At 33.7% G+C, this 27,751-nt stretch overlaps 1 protein-coding gene across 3 annotated transcripts; it reads right to left on the bottom strand.

The window, feature by feature from the left end:
• Positions 1-702: 702 nt before the first annotated feature.
• uex (metal transporter uex) lies at positions 703-27,751 on the bottom strand. Of its 3 annotated transcripts, XM_089597721.1 has the most exons (15): positions 26,815-27,751; positions 15,094-15,349; positions 12,870-13,016; positions 12,226-12,381; positions 11,872-12,060; positions 11,608-11,781; positions 10,198-10,369; positions 9,776-9,967; positions 9,375-9,521; positions 9,111-9,248; positions 8,650-8,922; positions 7,662-7,921; positions 4,689-4,703; positions 3,979-4,209; positions 703-3,641 (listed from the first exon to the last, which is right to left on the bottom strand). In XM_089597721.1, the coding sequence occupies exons 1-15, from the start codon at positions 27,243-27,245 to the stop codon at positions 3,486-3,488; spliced, it is 2,937 nt and encodes a 978-aa protein (XP_089453847.1). In that variant the 5' UTR covers positions 27,246-27,751; the 3' UTR covers positions 703-3,485. The 3 variants fall into 3 exon arrangements, with proteins under 3 accessions (XP_089453847.1, XP_089453849.1, XP_089453850.1); XM_089597723.1 differs by lacking the exon at positions 4,689-4,703; XM_089597724.1 differs by lacking the exons at positions 703-3,641; positions 3,979-4,209; positions 4,689-4,703 and adding an exon at positions 5,069-7,490.

The following is a 27,751-nucleotide window of genomic DNA, read 5'->3' as shown; positions in this document are numbered from 1 at the left end:
ACAACAAACAGAACAGCGCGATAACCCTGTTTCCATTTTTTTATTTAATTTTTTTTTTTTTTACCATTTCATTTTTCATACAAAAACATCTACTTACGTGCTTGATTTTACGTTAGTCAATGAAGGATCTATCATAAGATGGCTTGTCTTTAGGTACGTAAAAAAAAAGCTTTTTTATCATTATTCACCGTATAAGACGTTAAAATTTCTATTTTCCAGAAATACGATGTTGCTGTTTGTCTTTTGTTGCCACCTTGAATTTTATTCATGTTTTGCACTAATTTTTTTTATTAAAAAGTTACTTAAAAAGGTTCATGCGTAACTTCCAAGTAAAAGGTAATTATTAAGTACTACTTGTGTTAAAAACACGACAAAATAATTGAGCAATAAAAAAAAAAAAAAAATGTTATACACTTCATATATAGTTAAAAAAAACCAATTTGTTTAAGTAAACAAAATAAAATTCTTATAACAAAATAACTGTATAATTTACAGTGAAATTCTTATAAAAACGTTTCACTTATTTTGGCTCAAGAAATATTTAAAAGATTTCTACCATCAAAAATTTGGAAAGAAATTAAACTGAAAATTCTTTCTTACAATGAAGTTATCTAGATAATCTAGATAAAAAAGAAGTTATCTAGATTATTTTTAAGTATTTTGAAAAAAATAAAATTAAAAGCATACTGTTATACATTCATAAAAAAATTATACTTTGGAAGGTATAACAGTTTCGATTAACAAAAAAGTCCATGAGGAAATTCAGTAAAAAAAATGATATAATCCATTTAATGAAAATTTATAACAACTTTAGAAACTTCCCATATAATATACGCATGGACCTTCTTGAACTCGAGAGGAAACGTAGATCGGACCAATCGTCACTCAAGCGATAAAATATAAAACGCAGAGGAGCAAGTGAGTACAACAAAATTGAGTCCATAAGAGGAGCTCAATATATTGCTCAAGAAACACTTTACTTGAAGAAATTATTTAATAACTTTGATTTAACAAAGTCACGTGGGTTAATTATTGTTCAATTACACTCGCTTTTGTCTCAGCCTTGGTTGTAGTACAACGTATCTTTAGGTTTTACTTGGACTCAATTTTTTAAGAAAAGAAAGAAGTAAACCCATTTTCTTTATTGTAAATTCTTAGAAATTAAAACTTTTTTTTCCATATTATTGGCATATCTTTTAGAAAATCGAAATTATTTTTCCAGCGTATCTTAAAGTTTAGAATTTAAGAGAGTATTGCAAAATATTACATTGGAAATGTAGTTTTATATTAATCAACTTAATTCTACGTTAATTATCGCAAAAAATTAATCTTTTTTTCATTAATTTGTTCTAAGCTTCATTGCTGATCAAAAGAAAGAAAAAAGTCTAATGAAATTTCGAGTATTTTGAGCAAACAGCAAAAAAAAAAAAAATTATAAAAAAACCAGAACACAAAAGGAAAAAAATAATGTTAAATAGGAAGATACACGAGTAAATCAGTCTGGCTCGACGCGCTCAAACGCCACATAGTTTTAATTTTGGCTCGTATAACACGTCCGCTCCCTCGAAAGTCGAAGTAATCTCAAAGTGTTGCATTGCGATCGCTTATTTACTTATAAATGGCAATATTGAATTTATACAACTCATGACCCGTGAGTTTTATTAAAACTTCGCACAACACATTATTTACATGCTGTGCGCCTCGAATGGCTTTCGTTGCTATGTATATGCTATGTATATATTCCTTACACGCATTAACTTATTAAGGGTGTAATGAGTAGTTCTACCAGAAATCAATGCATTTACAAAAACATTTAAACTTGGAAATATATTGTCATGTATATAGAATATTGGCCAAAATTTCGTTCACATTGGCCCTGATGTGAGAGAAGTACTTACATATACCTTTGAAGTTATTGTAAGTATTTCAAAACTGCGGTGAATCACGCTGTTTCCTAAAACTTTGGAAACTTTTATATACTTTTGTCCAAATTAATATTATTTATTAAAAAAAAAGGAGTTGATTAATGTACCCACACTATTCCATGATACATCTTTTTTTACCATACTCTGTACTCTCAGTATTTATGTGTAAGTTTTACCTTGTGATTCTACTCATACTGCGCGTTCAATCGAGACATTCGATACATGCGATATCTTATCGATTTCTCGAGAACTGGTTGTCATCACTAAAGAAGTATAAAGTATAATTGGTCTAATAAGTTTCTAAAGATGTATGTACTTGCTAATTTACTTAACAATAGGTCGGATGCAAGACTTCTAGGGGGTTTATAAGGACATACTAGAAAAATAATACTTTATTTTACTCATATGTATCCTAGCTAGCTACAAGTTGTCGAGTAATCGATAGAAATTGCATGTATCGAATGCGATTTCGATACATGCGAATCGAACTAAAAGCGGGGATTCGCATTTTTCCTAAAAGTCAACCGATGTTTTATGGTCTTAAAAAAAAAGAGGGTAAAACTACTTTAAAAGCTAGTTAAAGACTGAGCGAGGCTAATAAGTGAAAAAAAAAAACGTAAATGACATATAAAATGCTACGGAAATGTTTTTTTTGTTTTTTAAGAAGTAAGGGAATGTATAAAAGAATTGTGGATGTATTGTATATCACTAAAAGTGGATAAAAACAAAAATAATTGAATTTTAGATACTTGTGTTCCAAATTACATCGCTCAGTCATTCAACTATCAGCTAAACATTTTTTTGTTGTTTCTTTCAACAAAGATTTTTGAGAAATGGATATCACAGTGAGATTTTCAAGCCTTACTCACTAGAATTATTTACCAACATTTCAACTTTTAAACTGTACATTGGTATTATGATTAGTGTTAGATCAAAAATGTTGTTATTCAATCATTAAACGCATGTATATAAAAACTAAATATTACTAACTTTATCTATGAATATCATAGATGACATGCACGTAAATCTACAAAAAAATGCAATGTATCAGTGCGTTCTAAGTTTGATCGATTCGCAAAAAAGACAAAAAAATACAAAATCACGTTAACATGAAAAAGAAAAGAAAAAAAAATTTAAACGAGTCAGAAATATAGATAAAATATATGTAAGTGGCAAAAATTCTGACTGGGCTTGAATCGTGGGCAAGACCGACATTCCCTTTTGTTCTACAAAAGTAAAAAAGCTGAAACGTCGGTAAAGCAGGACGATGGATGCCGTATACGGGACAAAACGAGGGTTTTTATCTATAGCGCTAAAATGCTCAGCAAAAGGCCATTCGAGTTTTTTTTCCACATACTAAACTGCACACACGTATTACGGCTTCCAAGCTCCGATGGCGACGACTCGTTTTTCATTAAGTACTTATCAGCTCTTTTAGGATACCTAGAGCTTACACATATGTGTATCGGTAAAATCGCACACCTCTCACGCAAACGCTCGCTGTCCAGTGGAGCGCAGCTCGTTCGCGCCGGCTGCCGGTTGGCGGCCGTTCGGCAAGTGTTAAGAGGAATTTTCCTGATTGTTCATCAGGATCGTTCTTTCGTTGTCTTCGACAGATTTTTTGCTACCTGTGGACAGTAGCTTTGCACCCTCGGTCAGTCCGTCCATCTCGATTCTCTCCTCCTCGTTCTCTTGTGAGTTCTTTGGCGGTTGGATCTGCAAATTCAGTAAAAAAAAAAAAAAAAAAAAAAAAACCATGTAAAAGAAATATACTTTTGAAACATCTTCAAAATTACAAAAAAAACTACTTAGAAGATATATACTTTTCGAAAAACCTTCAAAATAAAAAAAAATAAAAAATAAAAAAAATAGAAAAAACAGAAAAACCCGTGTAAAAGATATACACTTTTTAAAAAATCTTAAAAATTAAAAAAAAAACTATGTAGAAGACATATAACTTTTAAAAAATGTTCAAAATAAAAAAAAAAAAAAAAAGAAACCATGAAGAAGATATATACTTTTTGAAACATTTTTTAAATAAAAAAAAAAAAACCTTGATGGGTGAGTTTTTCAGCTGTCCGTTCGGTCCACCGATTGATACGAATTTAGAGCTGGTGCTGGGACTGGCGCTCACGGGTAAACTAACAGCGGGCAACGACGAGTGTCGCAGAGGCGACGGCTGGATCGGTGGATTGTCCTTTCTTAGATCATTGAGCTCCCGGTCCTTGGGCAAAACTGGAGATTCTGGCGTGCTGTGCTCGTCCTCGTCCAAGGAATGGAGCAGCTGTAAGCATCGTGGGGAGAAAATTGAATTTCTTTTTTTTTTAATTTTTTTTGGATTAATTTTACGATTGGAAAATAATAAAAAGAAAAAAATCTAAGGCAAGAGTTAAAAATTATTGTGTATGAGCATGAGTTTGTGTCAAGTTAATATATGAACGGATTGTATTTTTGTGTGGTTGTTAAATGTTATTAGTATACTACGAACAGTAAATAAATTAGTTGTTAAGATCGAATGGTGAAGAAAAATAATAAAGAATAAAAATTATTACGTCAAGTACACATACATGTTAAATATTTTCGATTTTCACACACAAAAATTTATAATTGTTTTGATATCTTACCCATTGTGTGTTTAACATACGTATATATCACTAATTGATGGCACAACTTTAAAATGAGGGGTTACACATGAATGGCGAAAATTGTCAATTGCATCGTATATGGGCATGAATAATTGATTCTATTTAAATAATGTCTTACCATCAAGAATATGTCCTGCGTGAAAAAACAATCCACCAATAGATTAATCCACAATTTGACAAATTTAATTTTTATTCCATCACAAAGCATTTTAATGTTTATAAACTATGAAAAGCAATGTTATGAGGTTAAATTTTTTTTTTTTTTAATTGAATTTGTGTTAGAATATAAAGGCACGCTATAGAAAAGTTGATAAAATGTGATTTGAAACTAGACTAAATGTTGAAAAAAATGTGTATATATAAATATATATATATATATATTTTGTTTTTTGAAAACATTAAAAGTTATTGATGAAAAATGATCTATTACAATAACTAAAAGCATGATGTTTTAGTGGTCGATTTTTTTGAGGATTGCAAGTAAATTATACTCTCAAGTGAATAAAAATACGTTTATTAAGATCAATTATTCATACATAAATAAAAATAAATTCTCATCAGCGGCACGTTATATTGTCGGTAAGTCAGTGTTTTGTAAAGCATGTGCATGCTTTTCTCAAGTGGAAAATATCGTGTAGAAAAACTTAATTTAACAAAAAATCGCATTTAATATTCTTTTGTAAACGTAAAAATCATCTTTGGATTAGTGAGATTACGAATTTCTTTTTTGTTTTTTTTTTTATTTACCAATTTTCGCAAATTTATTTTTCAGAGATGGGCGGTAATTACACTCTTTTTTTTAATCTAGTATTTGAAAAATTTCTTTGAGTATGTTTGGGGTTGAATGATCAACTTATCAAATATAAATTTATCTTAACAAAAAAATTATTTTCATTAATTGTATCATAGGTATGGCATTTTAATAATTAACTGATCTATGAAAAAATGATGAATAATCGCTCGGAAAAGGGTTATTATTTTTTAATTTATTGAAATATGGAGGATAAATTCGTGATTTAAATTTGCAAAACAAACAATTTTCTAGATAACATGAAAATATATGGTTTCAAATTCTCAAAATCTAGAATATTCGTATTTACGATAGCCGACTGTTTAAAATAATTAAAGTTATCAAGAAATTAAGTCATAAATTAAAATTGAACAAAAAAGAGCACTATAACGTTCGGAAAATAAAACAATTTAATAAGTTTACTTAAAGGTGAGTCTCAAAGGGGTTCCAGTGGAAAAACTTCACCGGCTGTGACTTTTTTTATTTCTACGAAATACTTGTTTACCCTCCCTCCCTATAATCTTCCAAAATTCTTAAGTATTTCATCTCAAAGTTGAGATGTTTTACACAGACGAAAAGATAACATTTTTGGGAACCTTGTAATTTACTAAACTAAATTAAGGAAGTTGTTGTTACGTCAATAAAATCTTGAGCTTTCAAACGGTACATCGAAATATTATTAGTGGCTGTGGAAAAAATAGCTAGATAAGTATTCTGGCAAAAATCGATTAACTCTTTATCGTGTGCATGAAAGGAAGTCATTTTTGTCATTGAAGAAATAATGCGCGAGTTTTTTAAATAATTTAAAATTTTAATAATAATGTTAATTAATTAACTTTTGCGAAAAGGATCAAGTTATACTTTTTCAAAATGGGTCTATTATTGATGTTCAACAATTAACACAAACGAAAACCATCATGATCGGCACAGCTAGTCAGAGTTTACCGTCTGCCTTGCCTTGTATATTATGGTCAAGCAGCGTTTAATTTCTCATTGGTTTGTTGTACCAAAGTTAAACTTATTACTCTTTGTTTTAAATAATAATAGACAATTACGACATTTCGTTATTATTTTGCACACTTTATTCTACATTTTATTTTATTTTTTACTTTGATTGTACTCGCAGGAGCGCCTTTACCTTATTATAGACAGAAATCTACTTTGCCGACACAATCAATTTTTCAGATCTAAAAATTGTTTAGGATACTTTATAATTTTTACTTAAAACTTAATCAGATAACGTATAAAATTTTGATCGAACGGCTCTACAATTCAATAAAATTAATCCTAATTAAGACGTTGTGTCGGTAAGATAGATTTTCATGTTGCGAGTCAAGTACCACACCCCCTTGCAACGTGATTATTTTTTAAGAACGTTGCCTACTTATATAAAATAATAACAGAATTTTATGAAAGTTGAGAATAGTGATATTTAGATTATTTTGATTTTACTAATATTTTTTTAACGTGTGTAACAATATTGAGAAATGACGAGATAAAAAACCGTGTTAACATGGGCTTTCATGGAACGGCTGCCGAATCTTCATTAAAAACTATGATAAAAATAATACATGTCAACAAAACTGCTAAAAAAACTATTCAAGGAGTAATCTTGCAAAGTTTCGCCCATGTTATGATACTTTTTACAACCGATTAAAACATTAAAATTCGTTAAAATCCCTTTACAAAGCACACATTAGATTAATATTCTGTTACGCTCAATTCATTGTATTGAAGGTATTGGTAATGTAGTTACCTACCAAAAAATATACTAACTAGTCAACGTCTTCAAACTAGTGTGTGTGGATTTTTTTTTTTTTTAAATTACGTGGTATGATTTCACCCATCTCCAAAACAAAATTTTAATCACTACTTTTAATAAAACGCACAAGAGCAACAAGCGTTAACATAAATTGTTCTTCTGCCAACACAACTATAGGCATGTGCAATAAAACTAATTGGATACATAATGGCTAATAATACAATTCAAAAGAAAAAGTAAAAACAACGGGTGGAACGACTAATCAATCAAGTATTGGCTACAAGCGATGGCGGATGTACAGACTCTTTCTCTCTGTGTCCTCGGCAGTGAACGATTCAGTCACACACAAAAAATTTCACGCGCATGAACTAAAAATAAACAGAACAAAAAAAAAAACAAGAAACAAAAAATAACAACAACAGGACAGTGATAAGAGTGCATAATGCGAGAGAGTATATATACGAGTGAGAAAAAGGGGTACTCTGTTTTTTTTTTTTTTTTTTTTTTTAAAGCGACACCAGACTCCGCGTGAGGCTCACCTTTTCCACCTCATCGTCGAACTGGTCCTGACTGACGGCCGTCGAGTCCTTTTGGCTGCTGCGCTCGAGCAAAGTGGCGCGCTTGGCCGCCAAATACATGGACCTCTTGATTTTCACGTAAAAGATCTCGGTGATGGCTCGAACCGTGTAGTCCGGCACGAAGGTGTGGCGCAGCATGGCATCAAGGTTGACCGACTGTATGCTGCCCAGGGTTTGGGGATTCGGGTTCGTCGGCGACTCGGTGACCATCGACGCTGCCGCTGGAATGGCAAATGTTACTGTCATGTGGTTGCTTGCTTTCGACAATTGATAAGGAAAGGGTCATATTTGCGTCATTTTATACGAGAGTAAGGAGATGCGGTGTCGAGCGATACTTAACGGGGAAAGTGTTTTTGATTTTGTCACTCGAACTCGGTCTCGAATGTTCATTGAGTCAGTTTGTTGTTATTCAAGCGGAGTTATTATTAGACCATACCGTGGAATGTATTTTATTTCAGACATTTGTCACTTTGAGAGAATTTCTTTGGAAGTCATAATAAAAAAAATTACAGAATTTTCCTTGTCTGTTTTATCGACTCGCAAATTAAATAGGCGTCGTTAGCTAGTCTCAATGATGAATAATATTGTAAAATATACTTTCGTGAGATATAACTTGGTCCGTACATGGTTCATTTCTTAGAGAATTTCTATTGTTACCGTAATTTTGAACAAGTTGCATTAAAAACTAGTAAATTCCACGTGCCTGTTTTACCGACACACAAAAAGATGTCTAGCTCCTTAAATCGTTTGGACTTTTATTGTTCATTCATTACCAAAATATGAATGAAATGACTTAGTGGAAACAAAAATCTTATTTATTTAAGAAAAGAATATTTTACTGAAAGATTTCGGCTAAAATTTGTGGATATGCCAGAACTCTCGTATGTAACTTTTACAAAAAATTAGGATTCGACTGAACAACAAGAGAGAAATAATTAAAATATCTCACCAACGCCAACATTCGCGGCCAAAGCTTGGGTGCCAAAGTAGGAGAAAGGCCCGCTCTCGAACGTGAGGTTTTCCTTACCGACCATCACTTCGACTCTACCCTCGAGAACGAGTACGAAGTAATCGGCCGGCTTTCCTTGCTGATAAATCACGGTCGTTGGATCCCCCCGCGCTTTTTCGCGCGATTTCACTTTTATGTGACAGATGATATCTTGCTTGAGGAGACGCCGTAAAATCGTCTCGGATATCACGTCCTGCTTGAAGGCATCGACGCCTGTTTTGAAACACAATAGCACGTTATTATTATTATTATTATTATTTTGAACGATCCTATGTGTAACTTTATTTTGCGACCAAACAAAATAATATTCTACAAAAAAATAAACTTAACAACAGCTGATAAAGCAGAACAGTACAACGAACAGGGGAGGAGGTAGAGAAAAAACAACTTTTTCAACTCACTGGTCGACAAGTACTGGAACATGGCGAGAGTCAACTGCGGTGATATGTGGATGAGCTGGTTCTCCTTTTTCTCCGCAAAGACCGTAAAGTCCGGCACCTTGGTTCGAGCCTGGCGCTTTCGCTTGGTCCTGTTATCAGCTGCAACGTTAAAACGACGCCCCGATAAGATTACATATGTAAGTTTCGCGCTTGACCAATTCTTATCGGTCAGGGAGAAAAGAGAGCGAGAGTATTATGTGTATGTATGTATGTATATACACTCACTCAAAACGTCCGTCTCGTCGACGATCTCGGCTTGAATGAGCTCCTCGATGACATCCTCCAGCGTGACGAGGCCTATCACTTCGTAAAACGGATCGCCCTCGCCTTCGCTGTTGACGCGCTGAACGAACGCCATGTGCCCCTTGTGCCCTACATTGCACACACGCACACACACGCGCGTATACGTACGTTATTATTATTATTATTATTATTATTATTATTATTATTATTATTTCGTTTATCGGCGTTTCTAGTGAAATCAATGTATCGAATTCTTATCGCCTTATCCCGGGACGCGCGTTACGCCCAATACAATCGACACACGCGGTTTATCTAATCTTCGAAACTGGGAAGCTCAAGAAGATACACATTCAATAAGATTTCGTGCGAAAGTATATACGGACCTTCCTTGAATTGCTTGAATATGACGTCCAGCGTGACGTCCTCGAAGACAAAGTTGCAGGGGTTCTGGTAGAACTGACAGTGAGTCTTCAGGGGCATGTTGTCGTCGGGATCGCAGAGCGCCAGGTCCTTGATGTACATTATCGTCACGATGTTGGTGCGAGTGCCTTCGTATACAGGGATGCGCGAGTAGCCTAAAAATACAACCATTCAACTTCACCGTGTCATAAATCCACCATACGAGGGATTCGATGGCTCGTTTTGTTTTACGCGTAATCGCAATTCACGGGTCGGAGAGCGTGACTCCCTTTTTTTCTAAATCCATCAATGATTATGATAAGTACAACTGTTTAAGGGGATTGACTCGATTTATACGAAATACATGGCACGTAGAAATGAAAAAGAAAATAGTTGAAGTACACACCAGATGACATGATTTCGGAGACAGTTTCGAAATCCAAGATTCTGTTGTGGTCGAGCATGTAAACGTCGTCGATGTGTGTCATTATGTCGGCGACTGTTTTTTTGCGAAGCTCCAGGGCACCTGCAATTATGTCGACCTCGTCTTTTTCCAAATCGTTGTACCCCGTAGTGACCTAAAAAAAAAAAAAAAAATAATTTTTCTTCCGTAAAATTGATTAACTGTAATTAACAACAACCCTCATGTGTTGGCTGATGCAAACTTATAATTGCGATTTGTGCAATGACGTCTTTACGTTAAGATGCGGGTCACAGATCTTTTTTTTCACTCCACGGACGTTTACTACTGCTGATGTGGCTAGATAATAAAAAAAAAAAAAAAAAAAAAGAAAGTTTACGCAAAATTGCGATGCCGATCGTCGTTGAGACGCGTCAGGCAAGAAATCGGCACACGAATTACTTATGGAACCGGCGTACATGCGATCTTTGAAAAAAAAAGGATCGTTTGGTTCAATAAACTCTCGCTCGCTCGGTGACACGAATACTACGGACGCACGTGTAATTATGAGGAAAAAAAGGTAATCGATGCTTTTGCAACTATTTTTCGATTTTTTTTCTTCAAATTTGCATAAAACTCACATATTATATCGTAGGCGTGTAGGTCTTATCACAGGTCGATTTGAGAATCGCTGGATGGCGGGCACCATTGGTGCGTGAATCGCTGATGCGTGTTTGTACTTTGTTTGCTCCCCCATATAGCTCTGTCTTTCTCATTGTGTATGCTAAAATATATCGCGTGACGCTCGGGTATTATGTCTGGAGGGTTTGGCTCGTCGAGATACGGGAAGTGTATATTTTTCGTTGTGTTTTAATAATAATGTTTTTATCTCGAGTTACGTTTTCGGATGGAGTCTTGGTTGGGAAAAACGTGTACCTTATCTTGGGAAGGGAAAATAAAAAGTGGACAAATATTTTTCATCGCTACGAAGTAAAGTTTCGATTCCAAGAATTCAATTTGATATTGTATAATCATAATGTTGTTTTTTCTTCTCCATAAACGCAAATCGTTCCCAGAACGCTTGGATGAAAGAAAATTGCGAAACAGAGTATTCGAAACGGAAAATACAAATTATGTGCGGTTTACTCGGTAGAATAGTTGGAAAATGGCACTCATTTCCTTGAATCGCCTGTAATTTTCGTGTATTTTTTTTTTCTCGCTCGATACTTCGATTTATAAAATTACGAATATGTAAAAGTGGCAAAATCGGTGCCGATGCTCCACTCCGCATCCAACAACAGATACTTTTTATCTCCGGTGACCTCATACGAGGCAAACACACAGTTCGACAACAACAAAAACATCAGCGTTTGAAAAGCCATTTCTCCGCCACTATAAAAACACATAGGAACTCACCTTAACGAGCTCCTTGAGCCGCTCGCGGTTGTAAACGTTACCGATCTCCTCGCCCAGACAAAAGTCCAGTATCTTGCTGATCGGGTAGCTCAGCGGGAACGTGATCAGCATCGTCATTTTGGTGACGTATATGGTCTTGGCGCCGATGCACAGACCGTGTCTGCTGCAAATGGCCTGCGAAAAAACAAAAAAAAAAATCATAGATCGGTAAGTATCGGATGCGAGATCGGTATGGTTTTTTTTCTTTTTCTGGCACGATTGTACCTGCGGCGATATTTCACCGATAATGACGATCGCGAGGGTCGAGCAGAAGACGGCAACAGCCCCTGAGGTCAGCTCCTCGAGGATGATCGTGAATATCGAGTTGACCAGCACGTTGGAGAAGAGAATCGAGCAGAGCAGGTAATTGCCGTGGTTGCGCACCGGGGATATGGTACGCGCGTATTGTTTTTCCTTGAAACACCAGGCAAATTTCGATTAGTGGTAACTGACGACGCACGTGCGCGATGATAACATTGAAAAAACAATTCTCGTTTTGAATCAATAAACAAAAAGGAGAACGAAAATTGTTTTCTCGCAATATCACGTGTGTGATGATGGTATTATGGGCGGCTTTACTTTCTCTGTACCGGTGTTGCAGAGGATCTTGAGCTCCGTTCTGTCGATCGCCATCAGGCCGAGGTTGAGGCCCGAGAATAGGGCGGAGAAGGACAGGCACGTCAAAATGATCACGATGCTGAGCCACAAAGGAAGTAAACTTTTATACGTATGTATCTAAAAGTTCACGGGTATTTTCATATATAATATGTCGTGTGCCGGCTGCTTCTTGGGGTTAATCTCTTATAAATAATTTTTTTTTCCTTTTTTTTTTTTTTTTCATTTATTCATATTTACGAAATAATCAGACTTGGGCAAAAGTACTTTTTCAATAGACTCGCCATCGGGATTGTAAGGAATATTTAATTTTTCAACCAAACAATTGCTATTGAAATTTATTAAAAGTCATTCCAATTGAGCACTGTTTAAGAAAAGAAGAAAATGTTTAAACTTGAAAAGTTACGTTTATAATTAATAAATTTAATAATTTTTCAACTAAAAAGGAAAAAAAAATTGAAAAGAATGTCGTCATGTCCTTTGAAACATATTGCGTTATATTTTTGATGAAAAAAATTTTAAAAACATACAAAATAGTTGTGCCCAAGCCTGTGGTAATTTTTGGTAAGATAAAAACACAGAAAAAATAGAAAAATAGCGGAACTTACAGTTTTGTATCTCTCCGGGCCTTGGTGACGGAACAGGTCGTCCCGGACACCGTCGAGGTTCAGCTGCGCCGCGCATATGAAGAACGGCGAGCCCAGAGGAAGAGATATATTGGCCACGGCCGTTATGTCTCTCTCGACGTCTCTCACCTGTGGACGGATAAAGTCATACGCTATACATCAACCGATTGTTCATACCCCAAAAAAAATTATAGATTTCTTTTACTATTTTTTTTCTGTTTTTTTTTTTTCTTTATCTTTCGTCTATTCGTGTCAGTTGTAACGGAAATACGAATGTGTAATGACGTTCTGATAATGATTTTTACGGAGTGGGTGCAATTTTTTTTCGCGGTCCGTTTACACGGTGTTTAATGGGTTTCTAGTAATTCCGATAAGATATAGACGAACAGCGATAATTGATTACAGTTGAAAAAAAATTTTCAGATTTTTTTTTTTTTTTTAATAACAAAGTTTAAAAATTATTTAAGTGTATAGTATACAAAATTGTCATAAAACTAAAATCATAGTATTTTATAATCATGTCCCGAAAATCGATTAGTCTGGTTGATTTTGAATATGGGTCTTATCAGAAAAACTGCGATATTTACAATCGTAAAATAATACTTTCGAAATTCGGTATTTATGACTATTTTCATTACTTTTTCCATTTAATGCGCTGCATATTTGTGATTATTTTCGGGTTGCAAAAAATGTATGGTATTTTCGTTAACTTCATAACACAAAATGGTCCATTTCAAGTGTTCCAGAATTGATTACTTTAATTCAATCATTTATCTCGCGTACTTCAAAAGTGTCAAACGTCGGTTTCAGCTTAAAAGTCTCGTATCTTTAAAAAAATTTTTTTTATCATTTTAAACTGTATGAAATAATGCTTGATATCTCAGACTTTCAGATAATCGGAGGAAAAAATGTATAAAGTCAGTGCACATAGGTGCTATAAGCCCATGAAATTTTTCGCATTACGTAGTGACATTTTTTCCTGTTTTTTTTTTGCATCTTACAGCAACGCCAAAATTGTTTCGACTTCATCTAAAAAATGTATTTAGAGAAAAATTGGTTTACACCACAAAAGCTCCGACTCGAAATAATTTATTATTATATCGTGGAATATCGCGGTTTTCATCAAATAACCCACATATGATTATATGAAAATACTAAAAAAAAGGTTACAAAAGCATTATACCATTAAATTTTAATAACACATTAAAGTAAGTATAGCCAAGGCCTAAACGGTGATTAACCACAAGAGACAACGACCTTGCTCTGATACGGCGTAAATGACATTGGACACAATTTTCTTTATCAAATTTGAACAAATGTGAGAAAATACACAGCTGTGCTAAGTTCGTATGCCCACATTTGCATGAATATATCTTAAATTTGTTACAAAAAAAAATAAATAAACAGTTTTTGTAGACTCTCGATTTTTTTATTGTTCTTTCAAAGCAATAAATGTACGTTACCTATTGATTCTGAATATCATAACGTGTGATGTCATAGATGCCGATTTTGTCTTATTAAAATAGATAGCGTTCACTTCTTGATTGAAACTTCGATATAATAAGCGTATTCTATATTGTAGCCGGATTTTTTAATAAATTGACGGCACATAATAGGAGTGCAAGAGAGACATGAGTATTATTTTATATACATTGTGACGTCACATTATTTGTTGTCCCTCTTGCACGCCCATGATGTGACGTCACTTCACTAAAAATCAGGCCATAAGGAATACTACGCTAGGGTCATCGAATTGAAAGTAAGATTTTATACATGGATTGTTTTGATAAAAATAAAAAAAAAGGATTTAATCTAAATATTTCCGAGTTATTAATACACTTAAACATTTAGTTGATCTGTCAAGTGCACCGAGTTACACACATAAGCTATGAGGTACAAAAATCTACTTGATATTGGATTTTTTTTTTAAATACTAGGTTTATTAATCTCATTAAAAAATACCAATCCCATTTGTTATTTTATCGCAGTTAACTTATTTTAATAATTAAAATTTTACTGATTTTAGTATGACTCTAAAATTTTTTTCAGCCAAATTAAATTAAATTTACAACACTATAATGTTTTGCTGATAAATGATACCAAAAATCCTAAAAATACATGCACGCCCATAATCAGCGCATCGTTACCCAATAGAAAAAAAGATTGCCTTTAAAAAAAAAAAAAAAAAAGAAAAAATCACACTCACTCGATACTCGCCCGACTTGATTTTGTCGCAGATGTCGCCTCGTTTTCCCGACTGGTCGTTGAACGCGATCACCGTCCGGTTGGTGATCCCCACACCAAAGATCCGCACGGTTGCGTCGCGCCCGGCCAAAATTTGCGGCGTGCCATCGTCGTCGTGGTGCAACTTGCTGGCGGTTTCCACCAGCAGACCCTCGATTTGGAGGTCACGTGGTGGATGCTTGGCGACGTTGTCGTCGTACGCGCGCCGCTGGCGCGTCCTGCGGGAGAAATTCAGGTAAACAAAGGTAGCTCTAGTGCGCATATGGATGACAATTACATTGATGATGCATCAAGAATCGGAGTTTGCGATTGGCAGGATTCTGTTTTTTTAATACCTATTTATTTTTCATACATGCACTGAGAGGAAAAAAATTATTATGAAAATTCTAAGAGAAATTCTAGCAAAAATTACCATTCTGCACGGTAAATCGGATATAAAAGTGGTAAAAAAGGAAAAATTATCATTTTTGACAGTAAAGATTATTGTTTTAACAGTATTGAATAGTTGGAATTATGGTTGAAACAGTAAAAATTCACTGTGCTAGAATTATTTTGGAAGATGCCGGAATTACTTTTACTTTTCGAACCATAATTTTAATTGATCAAACAAAAACTGTTCAAAACGATGACTTTTTGCTTTTTTCCAGCTGGAATTCGATTTATTGTGCAAAATGGTAATTTTTGCTAAAATTTCTCTATAATTTTTTTTATTTTTTTTCCTCAGTGTAGTTATGGATTAAAATTTTATCATTAAATAACACGTTCACACAAATAATAGTTTGTTAATTTTATCAATACATTTGAATCAACTACTAGGACAATAGGTATTAACAATCAGAGTTAGTTACACTGATTTTTATATGATATTTTAAATATCGTTGGGTGTATATTTTTTTTAAGTTAAACAACATAGTGTAACCATACAGGATAAATAGCATATTGGGGGTACTGGCACATGAGTCATTGATAAAAGTTGAAAAAAATGCATAAATCTTTGGTAACAAGTCAGCACTGTACAATTCAATAAAGATACTTAACTCATGTTAAGAAAAAAAAAAAGTTGTTTTATCCAATTTGCAATGCTGCATCAGTTTGCTATCAATAATTTAAAAAAATACTACATAAACCCTATTTTTACTTTTTGCTTTATTTTGATTTTCAATAACTTATATGGCTGTTATTTGAATAATTGCTCACTAATTAGATATTTGAAGGGTTAGGCGTAAAAAAGGGTGATTTTAAATATTGTGGGTGTTTATCTGTTTTTTTTTTTTTTACATGAATAGTTGCAATCAGCTTTTCATACATTTAAATTTTTCAACATTTAACTAGATAGTTTTGTAACTGTTTGATAAAAAAAATAAAATGTCATTATCGAAACAAAGCTAAAAAATGTTTGCAATATTTAAAAGAATTTTTAATAATTGTTATCAATATATATTTATGCAGTAAACGTAGGAAAATAATATTTTTTTAAACGTATTAAGCAACATTATTTCGTAACGCGTAACCCATTTGTTATGAAATGTTATCAAGTAGCTTAATTAATAATTAAAAATTGTATGGTAATACCACTCTTTTAATGAACACACACTAGGCTTTGTACAGTTAAAGCCGATCGATTCATACTACTTATGCGAGTGCATTTGAGAAAAATCAATCGGCCATAAACGGAGATTGCATCAATTCAAAATTTTAAATCAAAGCAAATGTCAATTCAGTAATAATTGGCATGAGTCGGCTAATTTTTAACGTGATACATAGCTATATGCGAAGATATTGTATCAAATGTATTCATTATCTAAAACAAGAGGTTATTCATAGTAAAAAGATGCTTTAACATTCAGTTTACGAATAAAACTTTTATTTTCAACTACATTACATTAAATAGTCATGTTTTTATTTAAAGTTAGAATATGATAATTGTAACAAATTTACGGATGGCATCATGATCCAGCGTGATCTCACGCTTCTATAACTTTTAACTCGAAAAAGAAAATGTTTGTAATTAGAGAAAATAATAAAGTGGGAAATTCCTGTTCTCTCCTAACTTACAAATGCGTAGCTGCAAATTAGAGGAATAAACATGCACGAGGTGTATATATAGGTATACGAGTTACAGGCAACGTGAATATATTTCACGTTTTACTCGGGCAGAGGACGCCGACCCCGTCGCGTGGTGTGTTCACTGGATTGACGACGCGTTGCATAATAATGCAGCAAAGTTGTTGTAACACACGTGCATTATTGCAACACGTGATTTCTGGGCATGCGACAATGTATTTCAAATGCTTGACTAATTTTTTGTGATAATACAAATGTATTATTTTTCGACTGATTGCATACATAATATGTTGCTTTACCACGTATTGTACAACAATAAATTAAGGTTATAATATGTTATGGTTAAACAAAAAAAACGTAGGAGAAATAAGTGCACTACTCATAATAATAATATAAGACATTGTATATATTAAAAAATACATTTTTAACTTTGAAGGATTTAAAAGTTTGTAATTTCATTATATACTACAACAAGGTATATTGTTGTAAAATTGTTTTAAAAAAAACTAAAATGCACTGATATGTTGTAAAGATGTGATTGGTTGCGAAAATTGAACCTGCGCCACGAGGGTATATATGATTTGGAACGCAAAGACAGATTAAGTTAAAATTATAATTAGCCCGGCTAAAACAGGAAGAGCGCGCGGTTAGAAAATCTTCAATCTGGCTCATTTCAGTTTAGCATAAGATGTTTCGTGTCTGCTAAACAAAATTCTCGAGCTTCGTGTGTTTTCAAGAGTTGAGCTTATCATCAACTTTCACGTGTTTGTTTATTTTTACGTAGTCATTCTTTCTCTTTTTTTTTTTCTTATACATGGAAGTGGATGTTTTGGATAACTATTGTACAGTATTAGGTCTGACTATATCCATTTGATCAAAAATTAACAGATTAACTTTATAAAAATGTACTCGAATAAGTAGTTAACAATTGAAAGTAGCACTAACAAAAAAGAGTAAATACATGCATCGAAAAAAAAAAAAAATAATAAATAAATCTCTCGAGCTACAATAAAAAATGACATGAAAAAGAAGGCACGAATGCATAGTAAGTGACTCTCATAAACCGAAGCGGAAAATGTCATACTGATATATCGATAATACATGCATAATTCAATCTTTATGATGTAACGATTGAAGTACAGTTATGTCACTTGTAGAATTTTCAATTGGTATCATATATATTTTCTTTGGCAGAAAAAGCTCTTTCAGTGATTTGTTTTCTGTACAAATGATAAAATTACAAAAATTTTTATTTAAATTTAAAATGTTTGCTTATAAAAAAATTAAAAAATTTATTACGAAAATTTATCTATGTACTCTGACTCATAACATACGATAAATTTACCTGCAAAAAATTATATTTTTTAATTATTATTGCTTAAAAAATTGATTTCTGAATTTTTAAATACACTTAAAATTTAGGTGCGATCACGTTAAAGTAGTAAAAAATTATTTTTAATTATTTTAGATGATCTAGTTAATTTATAATAATATTTAACATTAAATTACACTCATTTATTTAATTATGCAATTTTCGAAAAAATGTATGTTTTAATAAACGACCGTTATTTAGAGAAAATTAATATTTAGCTCACACGTATACGTAAAACTTGTCGCCACCATTTTTAAAGATTTAATTTCATTGGATATAAATATCATCGAATTGGCAAAAAATGGATTTGATTAAAAAAAATTGCCAACTGCATTAATTGTACCCAAATATTATCCACGTAGGTACATGAATGAAATGCAAGACACGTGCGTAGGAAAAAAAGGGGATATCCACTGCACACCAAAAGCATTAAATTGGGAGAGTGAAAAAAGGGGACAGAAAGCTAGAACGACAGAGAGAGAGAGAGAGAGAGAGAGATCCGGGTGAACAGGTCAAGGTTCGGGGATGAGACCGAAGGTCGTGCCCTTCCTTTTTTTACTCTTCTCTGCACATATTCACGGTCAAACCTGCGCCAAGGGTACGCCGAGAGGAACACACACACACACACACACACACACGATCCTCTTATTCACCCGCGCCTATACGCATATACATAGCATGAATGTATAACAGTAAGTGTGTGTGTACACGCGTATATTACACATTATTGATTTCTTTAAAATATATACACACATTAATGTATATACATGTCCTACCTACTGTCCGGGATTGTCGAGTCATTCGCATTGGTAAAAATTCCCTCGAAAATTCCTGGGGTATCGGCACTAAGAAAGGAAATCCGCTCGATGGATAACTATATACATTTGCTTCTTTATTTTCTTTGTTTGTCCATACTTTGTCCCTGTCTAATGTGTAAACACTGTTAACTCAGAGTTTATTGTTTTTAGTCACAATAGTTTTTCATTCGCTGGGGTCTTGTACGTGTGTAATCGGATTATATTATTTATTTTTAATTTTTTTTTTTTTCATTAATTTAAACTACATCTGTAATTGGAAGGCATTTGCTTGATTTCCGCTTTACGTAATGTTGTTTTTCGTGGCACTCAAATCTTTTACAGATTCTTAGAATAAGTACGTAAGCTTGTTAGAGTGGAAATGCCGTACAACTTTTTTTACGCTCCGTCGCCATTACTACAGTTCGGAAAAAAATTAGAATATTTGTTATTTTTCACGTTTAATTAAAAATCCTTTCGAAAATCCTTTAGTACTAACAATTACGATAAAAATATGCTTTTTCCCGTGAATGTTCTATCGGACCTTCTTAAAGGTATACATTATTAGAAATATGGAAATTCTTGTCATTGTATGTTTTTCCTCGAGTAAATAATTGAAGAACTAAGAATATTAATGTAAATTATAATATTATTAGTATGAAGCATTTCAGTAAATTGAGAGACGAAACAATTGTGAAGAATTAACTTTGAAAGAAAAGTAATGCAAATAATTAAATTCATGAAAATAACACAAAAACTTAACCCATGAAAAGTATTTACTGATTATAATTTAATGATTTTCAAAATATTTAACGATAAAATACACATTTAAATACGTAAACTTAAGTACATAAAAAATTTTATTCATAAAATCATTGGTACTGCCAATAACAATAATTATAGGTATACTGCTAATAACATCGAAGTATAAATCCAAAAAATAATCATAGTTTTTATATTCGTGGATTTATAAAAAAAGATATGTAAGAACTCAAGTCTCAACACATTTACTGTAAATTAGTTTAATTTATCGACGTCATAAAAAATTTATTTTCATTAAATTTTCAACGCCTCTTAATAAATCATATATTTTTACTGCAATGGCATAGAGTTTTACAGTTTAAAACTTAAATATTGCTCAATAATAATTTATCACACGAATCAATGAAACATTTGTTAATTTATCAACTGCAACTCTTTTTTTTTTCGCGTATTTCGAAAGCGTCTTCAAACAATTTATTCGAAAAATCGCAACCACCTAATAGTATTTCCTTCTATTATGTAACCTGATGTAATCGACCATCCCAAAATCCAATAGTTACCTGGTTAAAAATAAGAAGAAGAAAAAATCGCCCGAGCCGACTCCCTCATCAAAACGATAAAAAAAAAAAAAAACTACGATGCGAAGACAGTAACCATCGGCCCCTTGAAAAACGGGTTCTGGTAAACACCGAGCAAACAGCCAAAGCAAAAAAAAAAAAAAAAAAATCCTCGAGAGAGAATATAGGTAGCACACACGCGCCCATGGGCCGAAAAAGAAACCCGAGTCCCCTAAATATACCGAAACAGCCGAGGGGGAGAGGAAAGTTTTTCTATACGTTCAAGGTGAACAACAGCTCGACGAGCACGCGCCCGAAAAAGAGATGGAAAGACACAGATATACAGAGGCGAAATTTCGCCTCGCCGTGATTGATTCTTTGGCTTTGTGGGAGCGTGTTATGGTTTAGAAAAAAAAAAGAGGGTAAACCCAAGCGAGGGTGTAATAAGGGTGGCGCTGGTCTCTCTCTCTCTCTCGACGTATATTATTGATTCCTGGAGGGAAAAACACAGCCGTTTGCGTGTGCGTGTGTCTTTAGTCACTTTACACTTGCTTCGATATATTTATACGTACTTATATAAGTTTGGGTATGTGCGGATGTATTCTTGTATGTATGCGTGAGAAAAACCAAAAGGATTGTCTATATATACACCGCCGAGGGGTTTACCGATCGATGAGTCATCGATGCCGTGTGTATACATATACGCAAAAACGTGTTTGTGCTTTTGTCTATAGCGGTGTTTTGTGTGTAAGCGTATACACTTGAGACTTTGGGCGCTCTTTTGTTGCAAAAAAAATTTCGCGAAAGCGTGAATTTGATTCGATATTTTTTAATTTTTTTTCTTTCATCAAAACATGTTTTTTTTTCTTCAAAATTTACAATATTTTATAGAGTTAGCTCTGTATGTTTAATTATTTTTTTAATTAGATTCTTTGTTTGAATATAACATGGCGGGTAAGTTTGATATCCATTAATTTATTTAATTATCACCAAATACGGAGCTCAGGTCGTTTTGCTATGGTTACTTATACATACATACATACAAACACACATATGTATATATATAAATATATTGATACTGTACTAAAACATAAAATTCTCGTATACCACGAAAAATGAAGGTGTATTATTTATCACACGGAATTCGTGAATGAGTTTTGGTCATGGCATTGCGTATCGTATTTATTTGGCGGTCAATTAATTTCAGTTCGTTTGAAATAGCTTCTATCTTTTGAGCCTAGTAACAAAGCCAAATGGGCATTTAATTGATTCGATTCGAATGAAACTAACGATTGGCTCACTTGAAAAAGACCTTAATCGGTTCTAACAAACAGAATTACGAGAATTTATGTCGGATATGGATGATTTGCTTGAAATGGAGTACCTTCAATTTTATTTCGTATTTATATAAATTAATAGTACTAAAAAAATTCAAACACATTTTTACCTAAATCAACTACTGTAACAGTATTTTTTTTAATGATTTAAAATTTGAATAAACTAGAAGTATATGAGAAAAAAGGAATATGATAGAATTAGTTATATAAATAAGAATTATGAAGCAAGTGTAAGATTTTAACTACTTGTCTTTAGAAAAATCACATACAATTTAAATAGTGTAAGCTCAAAGAACTCAAAAATAACAATTATAAAAAAATCCAATAGCATTTTTCAACAGTTTTAACATATAAAGGAACGATTATTATAATTATTTTTGTGTACAAACATGTTTAAATTATGAAATAATGTAGAGTAGAAGGAAATGTTTCTTAGTGCTTGTGCTTTAACAATACAATTTTTATTCAAAAACGAACTTTGTCAGCAAATATATCAATGACACTCTGTCTACTGTTCGTGTCTGAAAGAAAATTAGTTAATAGCTAATGGAAACGAAAACGATGAGTGAAATATGTCATTTAAAAAGTATGTAACAATATTGGAAAATAATACTAATACTTATAATACATTTAAGTTACAAACGTTTTTAAACGTATCGAGTGATAAAAATTTTTAATGTGGAAGTAAAAATGTTAATGTAATATTTGATAACGAAAATGTCAAGCAAAAGAGGTAGAAATGGTAATGCAAACTTCATTCATGTCAAAAGAAACAAATTTGACTTGTATAATTTATTATTGAGCCGAATAATATTTTTTCATGATACAATGCAACTATTAATTTTAACAAATAAATAAATCTCACAGTGCCATTTATAATTCGTACAATAATTTGGCCTTACCAGAACAAATTTTAGAATTTTTTTTCCATCAAAACAGAGGGAAATAAAAAAAATCCAATTATTTCAAAAAACGTCTAATGAATATAATTGTACAAAAATAATCCTTAATATTTTTTTTCCGAAAGAAACAAAAAAACGAGCTATATTATGTTTGTCCTTCTGTATATTTACGAGCCCAAAATTCTGAGCAATCCCCAAAGGAAAAAAATATTCATGACCCGTAATGATCCACTTGTCCCAAAATAATAACAAAAAAAAAATCTATTCCCTCTTTCCTGATACCACTGATACACGAATAAAGCAAGTACTGTTGATGAATGCGAATAAATTACGATCGTGCACGTAGTACTTTCTCTCTCGGGGAGTCCGAAGCCACGAGCTTAAAGATTTAGGCCATAATGTTCTATTTCTGAATTTATAAGCACGCTTCTTCCCGCAGTCACGTGTCTATATACTACACTTTTGGTCTCTTCCTCTCTCCCCTACTATTTTCAACCGTATTCATTTTCGGACCATCTTCCTCGGTTCTACTGCGCACATGCGGGATATATTAAAATAATTTTTTTTAACATATTGAATTTCAAGTTAAATTTTTTTTCAAGTATAATTGCTTATGTATAGTCTCTCAGCTTTATTGTAGTTCCTTTTTTTTTGTAAATATCTTTTAAAATTACGTAGTGGTGAGTAATCTTTCATTGGGAAGTAAATATGTTTTTTTTTTTTTTTTTGGCTCTTCAATGGCGTGGTCAGGTTGAGGTAAAACCGATGACGAGGGTGTGCCGTTTACGTGAGGGCATAAAATGTCTGAGAAACGATCGCCACCTCAATCGCCACTCCTGGAGTCGAAAGCATAATATATCCGGTGACGAGGGCACGCCGATCACTCGAGAGAATTAAAATAGAGCCATATTTTTTTTTTTTTTACTATACAATTTGAAATAATCTTTGTACTACTTCTACCCTGCTTTTTTAAAAATAAATGCTAATAATCAAACTTGAAACTGAATACAATTTTTCCTCTCTTGCAGCTTGTTTTAATACAAAGTACTTTATGTAAACATTAAATTTTGTACGTAATAAATATTTTTAATGTTTTAATTTTTGTGTGAACTGGTGTATTTAAAAAAAATCTGGCAAAACATTATTGGCGTAAAGCTTCGTTTTCGTATTCATAAATTTTGATCCTTAAAAAAATGCAACTCCCACAGTTTTTCAATTCTCAATACGTAGCGTGAGAGAAGCTAAAACAATTTAAATTGTTTAACTGGCAAATGTATAATAATAACTTTTCTAGCATAAAACTTTTTTGATTCGTTAAGAGAAATTACATGATTTAGCTAGATTTGGAATGGCTTGATTTTTCAACTTTGTGGGGCTCTTAGTTTCCGACAATAACAAATCAATGCGAGGATCAGAGCTGGAATGAATTTTGATGATTCTCCAGACACTGTTTAATGTATACACGAAAACTTGATACTTTTACATGCAATAAATAATATTTTTTAATATTACCATTGGCAAAATTAAAATCAGTAATGCTATACATAGGCTCTGAGTAAGCTTACTAACAAAAAAAAAAAAAAAAAAAAAAAAAAAAAACACTTTAAGCTGTTGTTACTTAAAAAAAGGTAAAAAATAAAAAATGAATTGAGCTATTTCAAATTTTGGAACACATTATTTATTTCTTAAAATCAGTGTATAGAAAAAGAGTTTGGGAAAACACTTGGGTGAGTTTAAAATAAAGTCTGCTATAAATATACATCCTCTACTGCTTGTTTGAAAATGATAAGTATGTGTGTATGACTACGTAAACACCTAGATCTCTCCCCGCGTTTATAATCACGACCAAAGAAGAAAAAATAAAATCCGACGTACTTTTTTTTCGTGTGGGATTTCCCTTCATTCACATCAAGTATACTCCCTGATTCATATTATTTATAACCCAAAACTCATTTTGTTAATCATAACTTAACAATGTAAGAGCAGCAAAAAAACACTATTATTTAATTTTTAATAAAATAATAACACCCTTACAATAAATATCATTGAATAATTTTTTTTTTAATAACCAAACAACACCAACACAGTTTTTTCTGTTTCACCGCGCTCTTACACGACTTTATCTTGCTCACCGAGGATTTTGCACTTGGCACATTATCTCAGAGCACATCATCACCATCACTTGTAATTGTTTATCATTTTTATCCTCCCTTCCGGATGACGCGTGTTCCCGGATCGATTGGCATTTTCTAACGTGTGTCAAGACTATTTACGTGAAAAAAAGGTATCCAGACAAATTTTATTCTTGTGAAAAAAAAAAAAAAAAAAAACAATCCACCCAATTTTTTTCCCATAACGTGTCTGCTATAAATAAAAAAAATAAAAAAAGAAGCGTATACCTAAACCAAGGCCAGCGCAACAATATAACATATGAATTTCGTCGCGCGCGTGCCTAGACACAATTAACCGTGTACAATAAAAGTCGTATAGATACATCAGAAGGGTACACGCCGACACATTAATTCATTACAGAAAAAAAAAAAAAAAAAGAAAGAGTTTCAATCGTTTTTTATTAGATAATCCAGTGATGAATGACTCGCGTCCCTCTTGTCGCTCATAATCTAATGAAATCGGCGCGCCACTTAATCCGAGCATGTAGTATAGTACACGCGCGCACTTTACCAATTGACGCAGGGGGAATTTTCGTCCACCGCCCTCTTATCTTATAATATAATATATGTACCTATGCCCCATTTTCTCCAGCGATATACAACTTGCAATGAATTTTTTTTTTTTTACTTTCAGGGAAAGCCGGATAGTAACAAGTACCAGTCTAATGTACAATCGCCACAGTGTAAGGCTCTCAACAACTGTGGGGTCGACTTGCAGGCTGTTATTATTTTATCTTCCCTCTTTTTTTTGCCAGAAAGTATATAGCCTCGGATATTACCTCTCATTACTTTTGATACGTGTGCAGAGAAAGAGCGACAATAATCTCACGAAACTATCATTGTTTTACTACTTCGAGTGGTGGAATTTGTAAGAATAAAAGAGAATGGTTCACTGTATTATTTTGTGTCTCTCGCGACTGTATAGGTGGTAAGTGGGTAATACAATCCGATCGTCATCGTCCGGGAATGTGTCGCGAATTCAATATCTCTCTCTTTCTCTCTTCGTCTCAGATACACTGATAAGTGAAAGTTTCGTATACGTAATCATCGCCAGTACTGTGCGCCTCACACACACACATGTATACATATATATATACATACAAATGTAGGTGTACATTGGACGTTTGAGGATACTTTTTCAAACAATTTCTGTCGCTATTTATATAACACGGTATTTGGCAATGGACTTTTTGGAAGAGAAAAAAGTGCCCCTTTTTTTTTAGAAAAACTTTTGTAGAGCATTAGGGAATTTAATGAAAAAAAAAAACGGGCAACTCAATTACGTGTGTTTAAAAATCTACAGTATAATTGTATCCCCCAGTCGGAAGATTTGAAATTTACATTGTCGAGAGAAGATATTAACATATTCCTCTTTTATATTCAATCTTCTTTCAATAATCAAGTATATACATTGCAAAAATATAATAAACAACGCACGTGTCACGTGTGTACTCTGTAGTAATCATTTATTTTTCTTTACACTTTGGTACGTAGGTAAGTCATATAAAAACAATAATACACATGTCAATGCATCCTTTGGTGTAAATGAAAAAAATCTTCGACAGATCCGTCTTTGGTAATGATTCGCAAATTAAAAAAAAAAATGAAAGCTCAGCGTGCATCCAAACGAAGTCACAAGCATGAAAACACCACACAACTCCCACACAAGTACCCCAGATTGACATCACCAGAGGGTGAACAAAAAAAAAACAAAAAAAACTCACTTTCTCCCTTCGCCCTCGTTGTCCGTCCTAACAAAAACCCCGGTGGGCCGGCCGTCGAGGCAAATCTGCGCGCCCTCGTACCCCTTGGCATCGCTCGTCCGCTCGACCCGATAAACAGCCCCGTCGGCGTCCGGCGTCACCTCGACGAGCACCAACGAGCCCTCCTCCCTGTCACAGTCCAGGTCATAGGTCCAGGTGACGCGACTCCCGCCGAGAGCAGGATCCCCGAGGCCGGCCCCTCTCACCTCCAGCAGTCCCGTGCTCCCCAGCAGCCGAGCCGACGCGTGATGGACGGGAGGCACCACACCGGCACCGCTGGCCGCCAACGCGAGCAGCGACAGTGACAGGAGCTGGCTGTACCAGCTATTGGCGACCGACGACCGGGAGGACAATTGTAGCAGCAGCACCGGCGACGAGCCATGCTGCGCCATAATACGCACCACGACCAACAATATCAACCAACTTGCACCTTGTCTCACTAATTTTCACGCACGCCCAACTTGCTTGTTGTTGTTGTTGTTGTTGTTGTTGTTTACTCGACACTCGCCGACTTCGTCCCTATATACCCCCTTTGGAAATGTAACAATTAGAACAATCACTGTATCACATACAATATTTTTATTGCGTGCACGAGTGTGCGTCGACCGGACACCAGCGTTTGGTAAAATATAATGTATATACACTCAGGCACAACAAATAAGTATACTTTTGCACGCAAGCACCCACTCACAAAAATTATTAAAAACAGCGGTGAACATACACTTACACACACACGCGCGCGCGCGGGATAGGGGGAGGGCCACGCGCACACGCCACCCCCGCGACGATGGAGAGACGGGCGAGCTTCCCTTGGCTTATGCGTGCAGAGTATGCACCTGCACCCCTGGCGTGTGGGCTCTTTGATTTTTTTTTTTTTTTTTTTTTTTTTTTTTCTTCG

Source organism: Copidosoma floridanum, unplaced genomic scaffold (assembly GCF_036245765.1).
Source record: "Copidosoma floridanum isolate Cflo_tuat_1 unplaced genomic scaffold, Cflo_Japanese_pri ptg000035l, whole genome shotgun sequence".
In the NCBI taxonomy this organism is placed as follows: domain Eukaryota; kingdom Metazoa; phylum Arthropoda; class Insecta; order Hymenoptera; family Encyrtidae; genus Copidosoma; species Copidosoma floridanum.
This window is presented reverse-complemented; position numbering and strand designations above follow the sequence as displayed.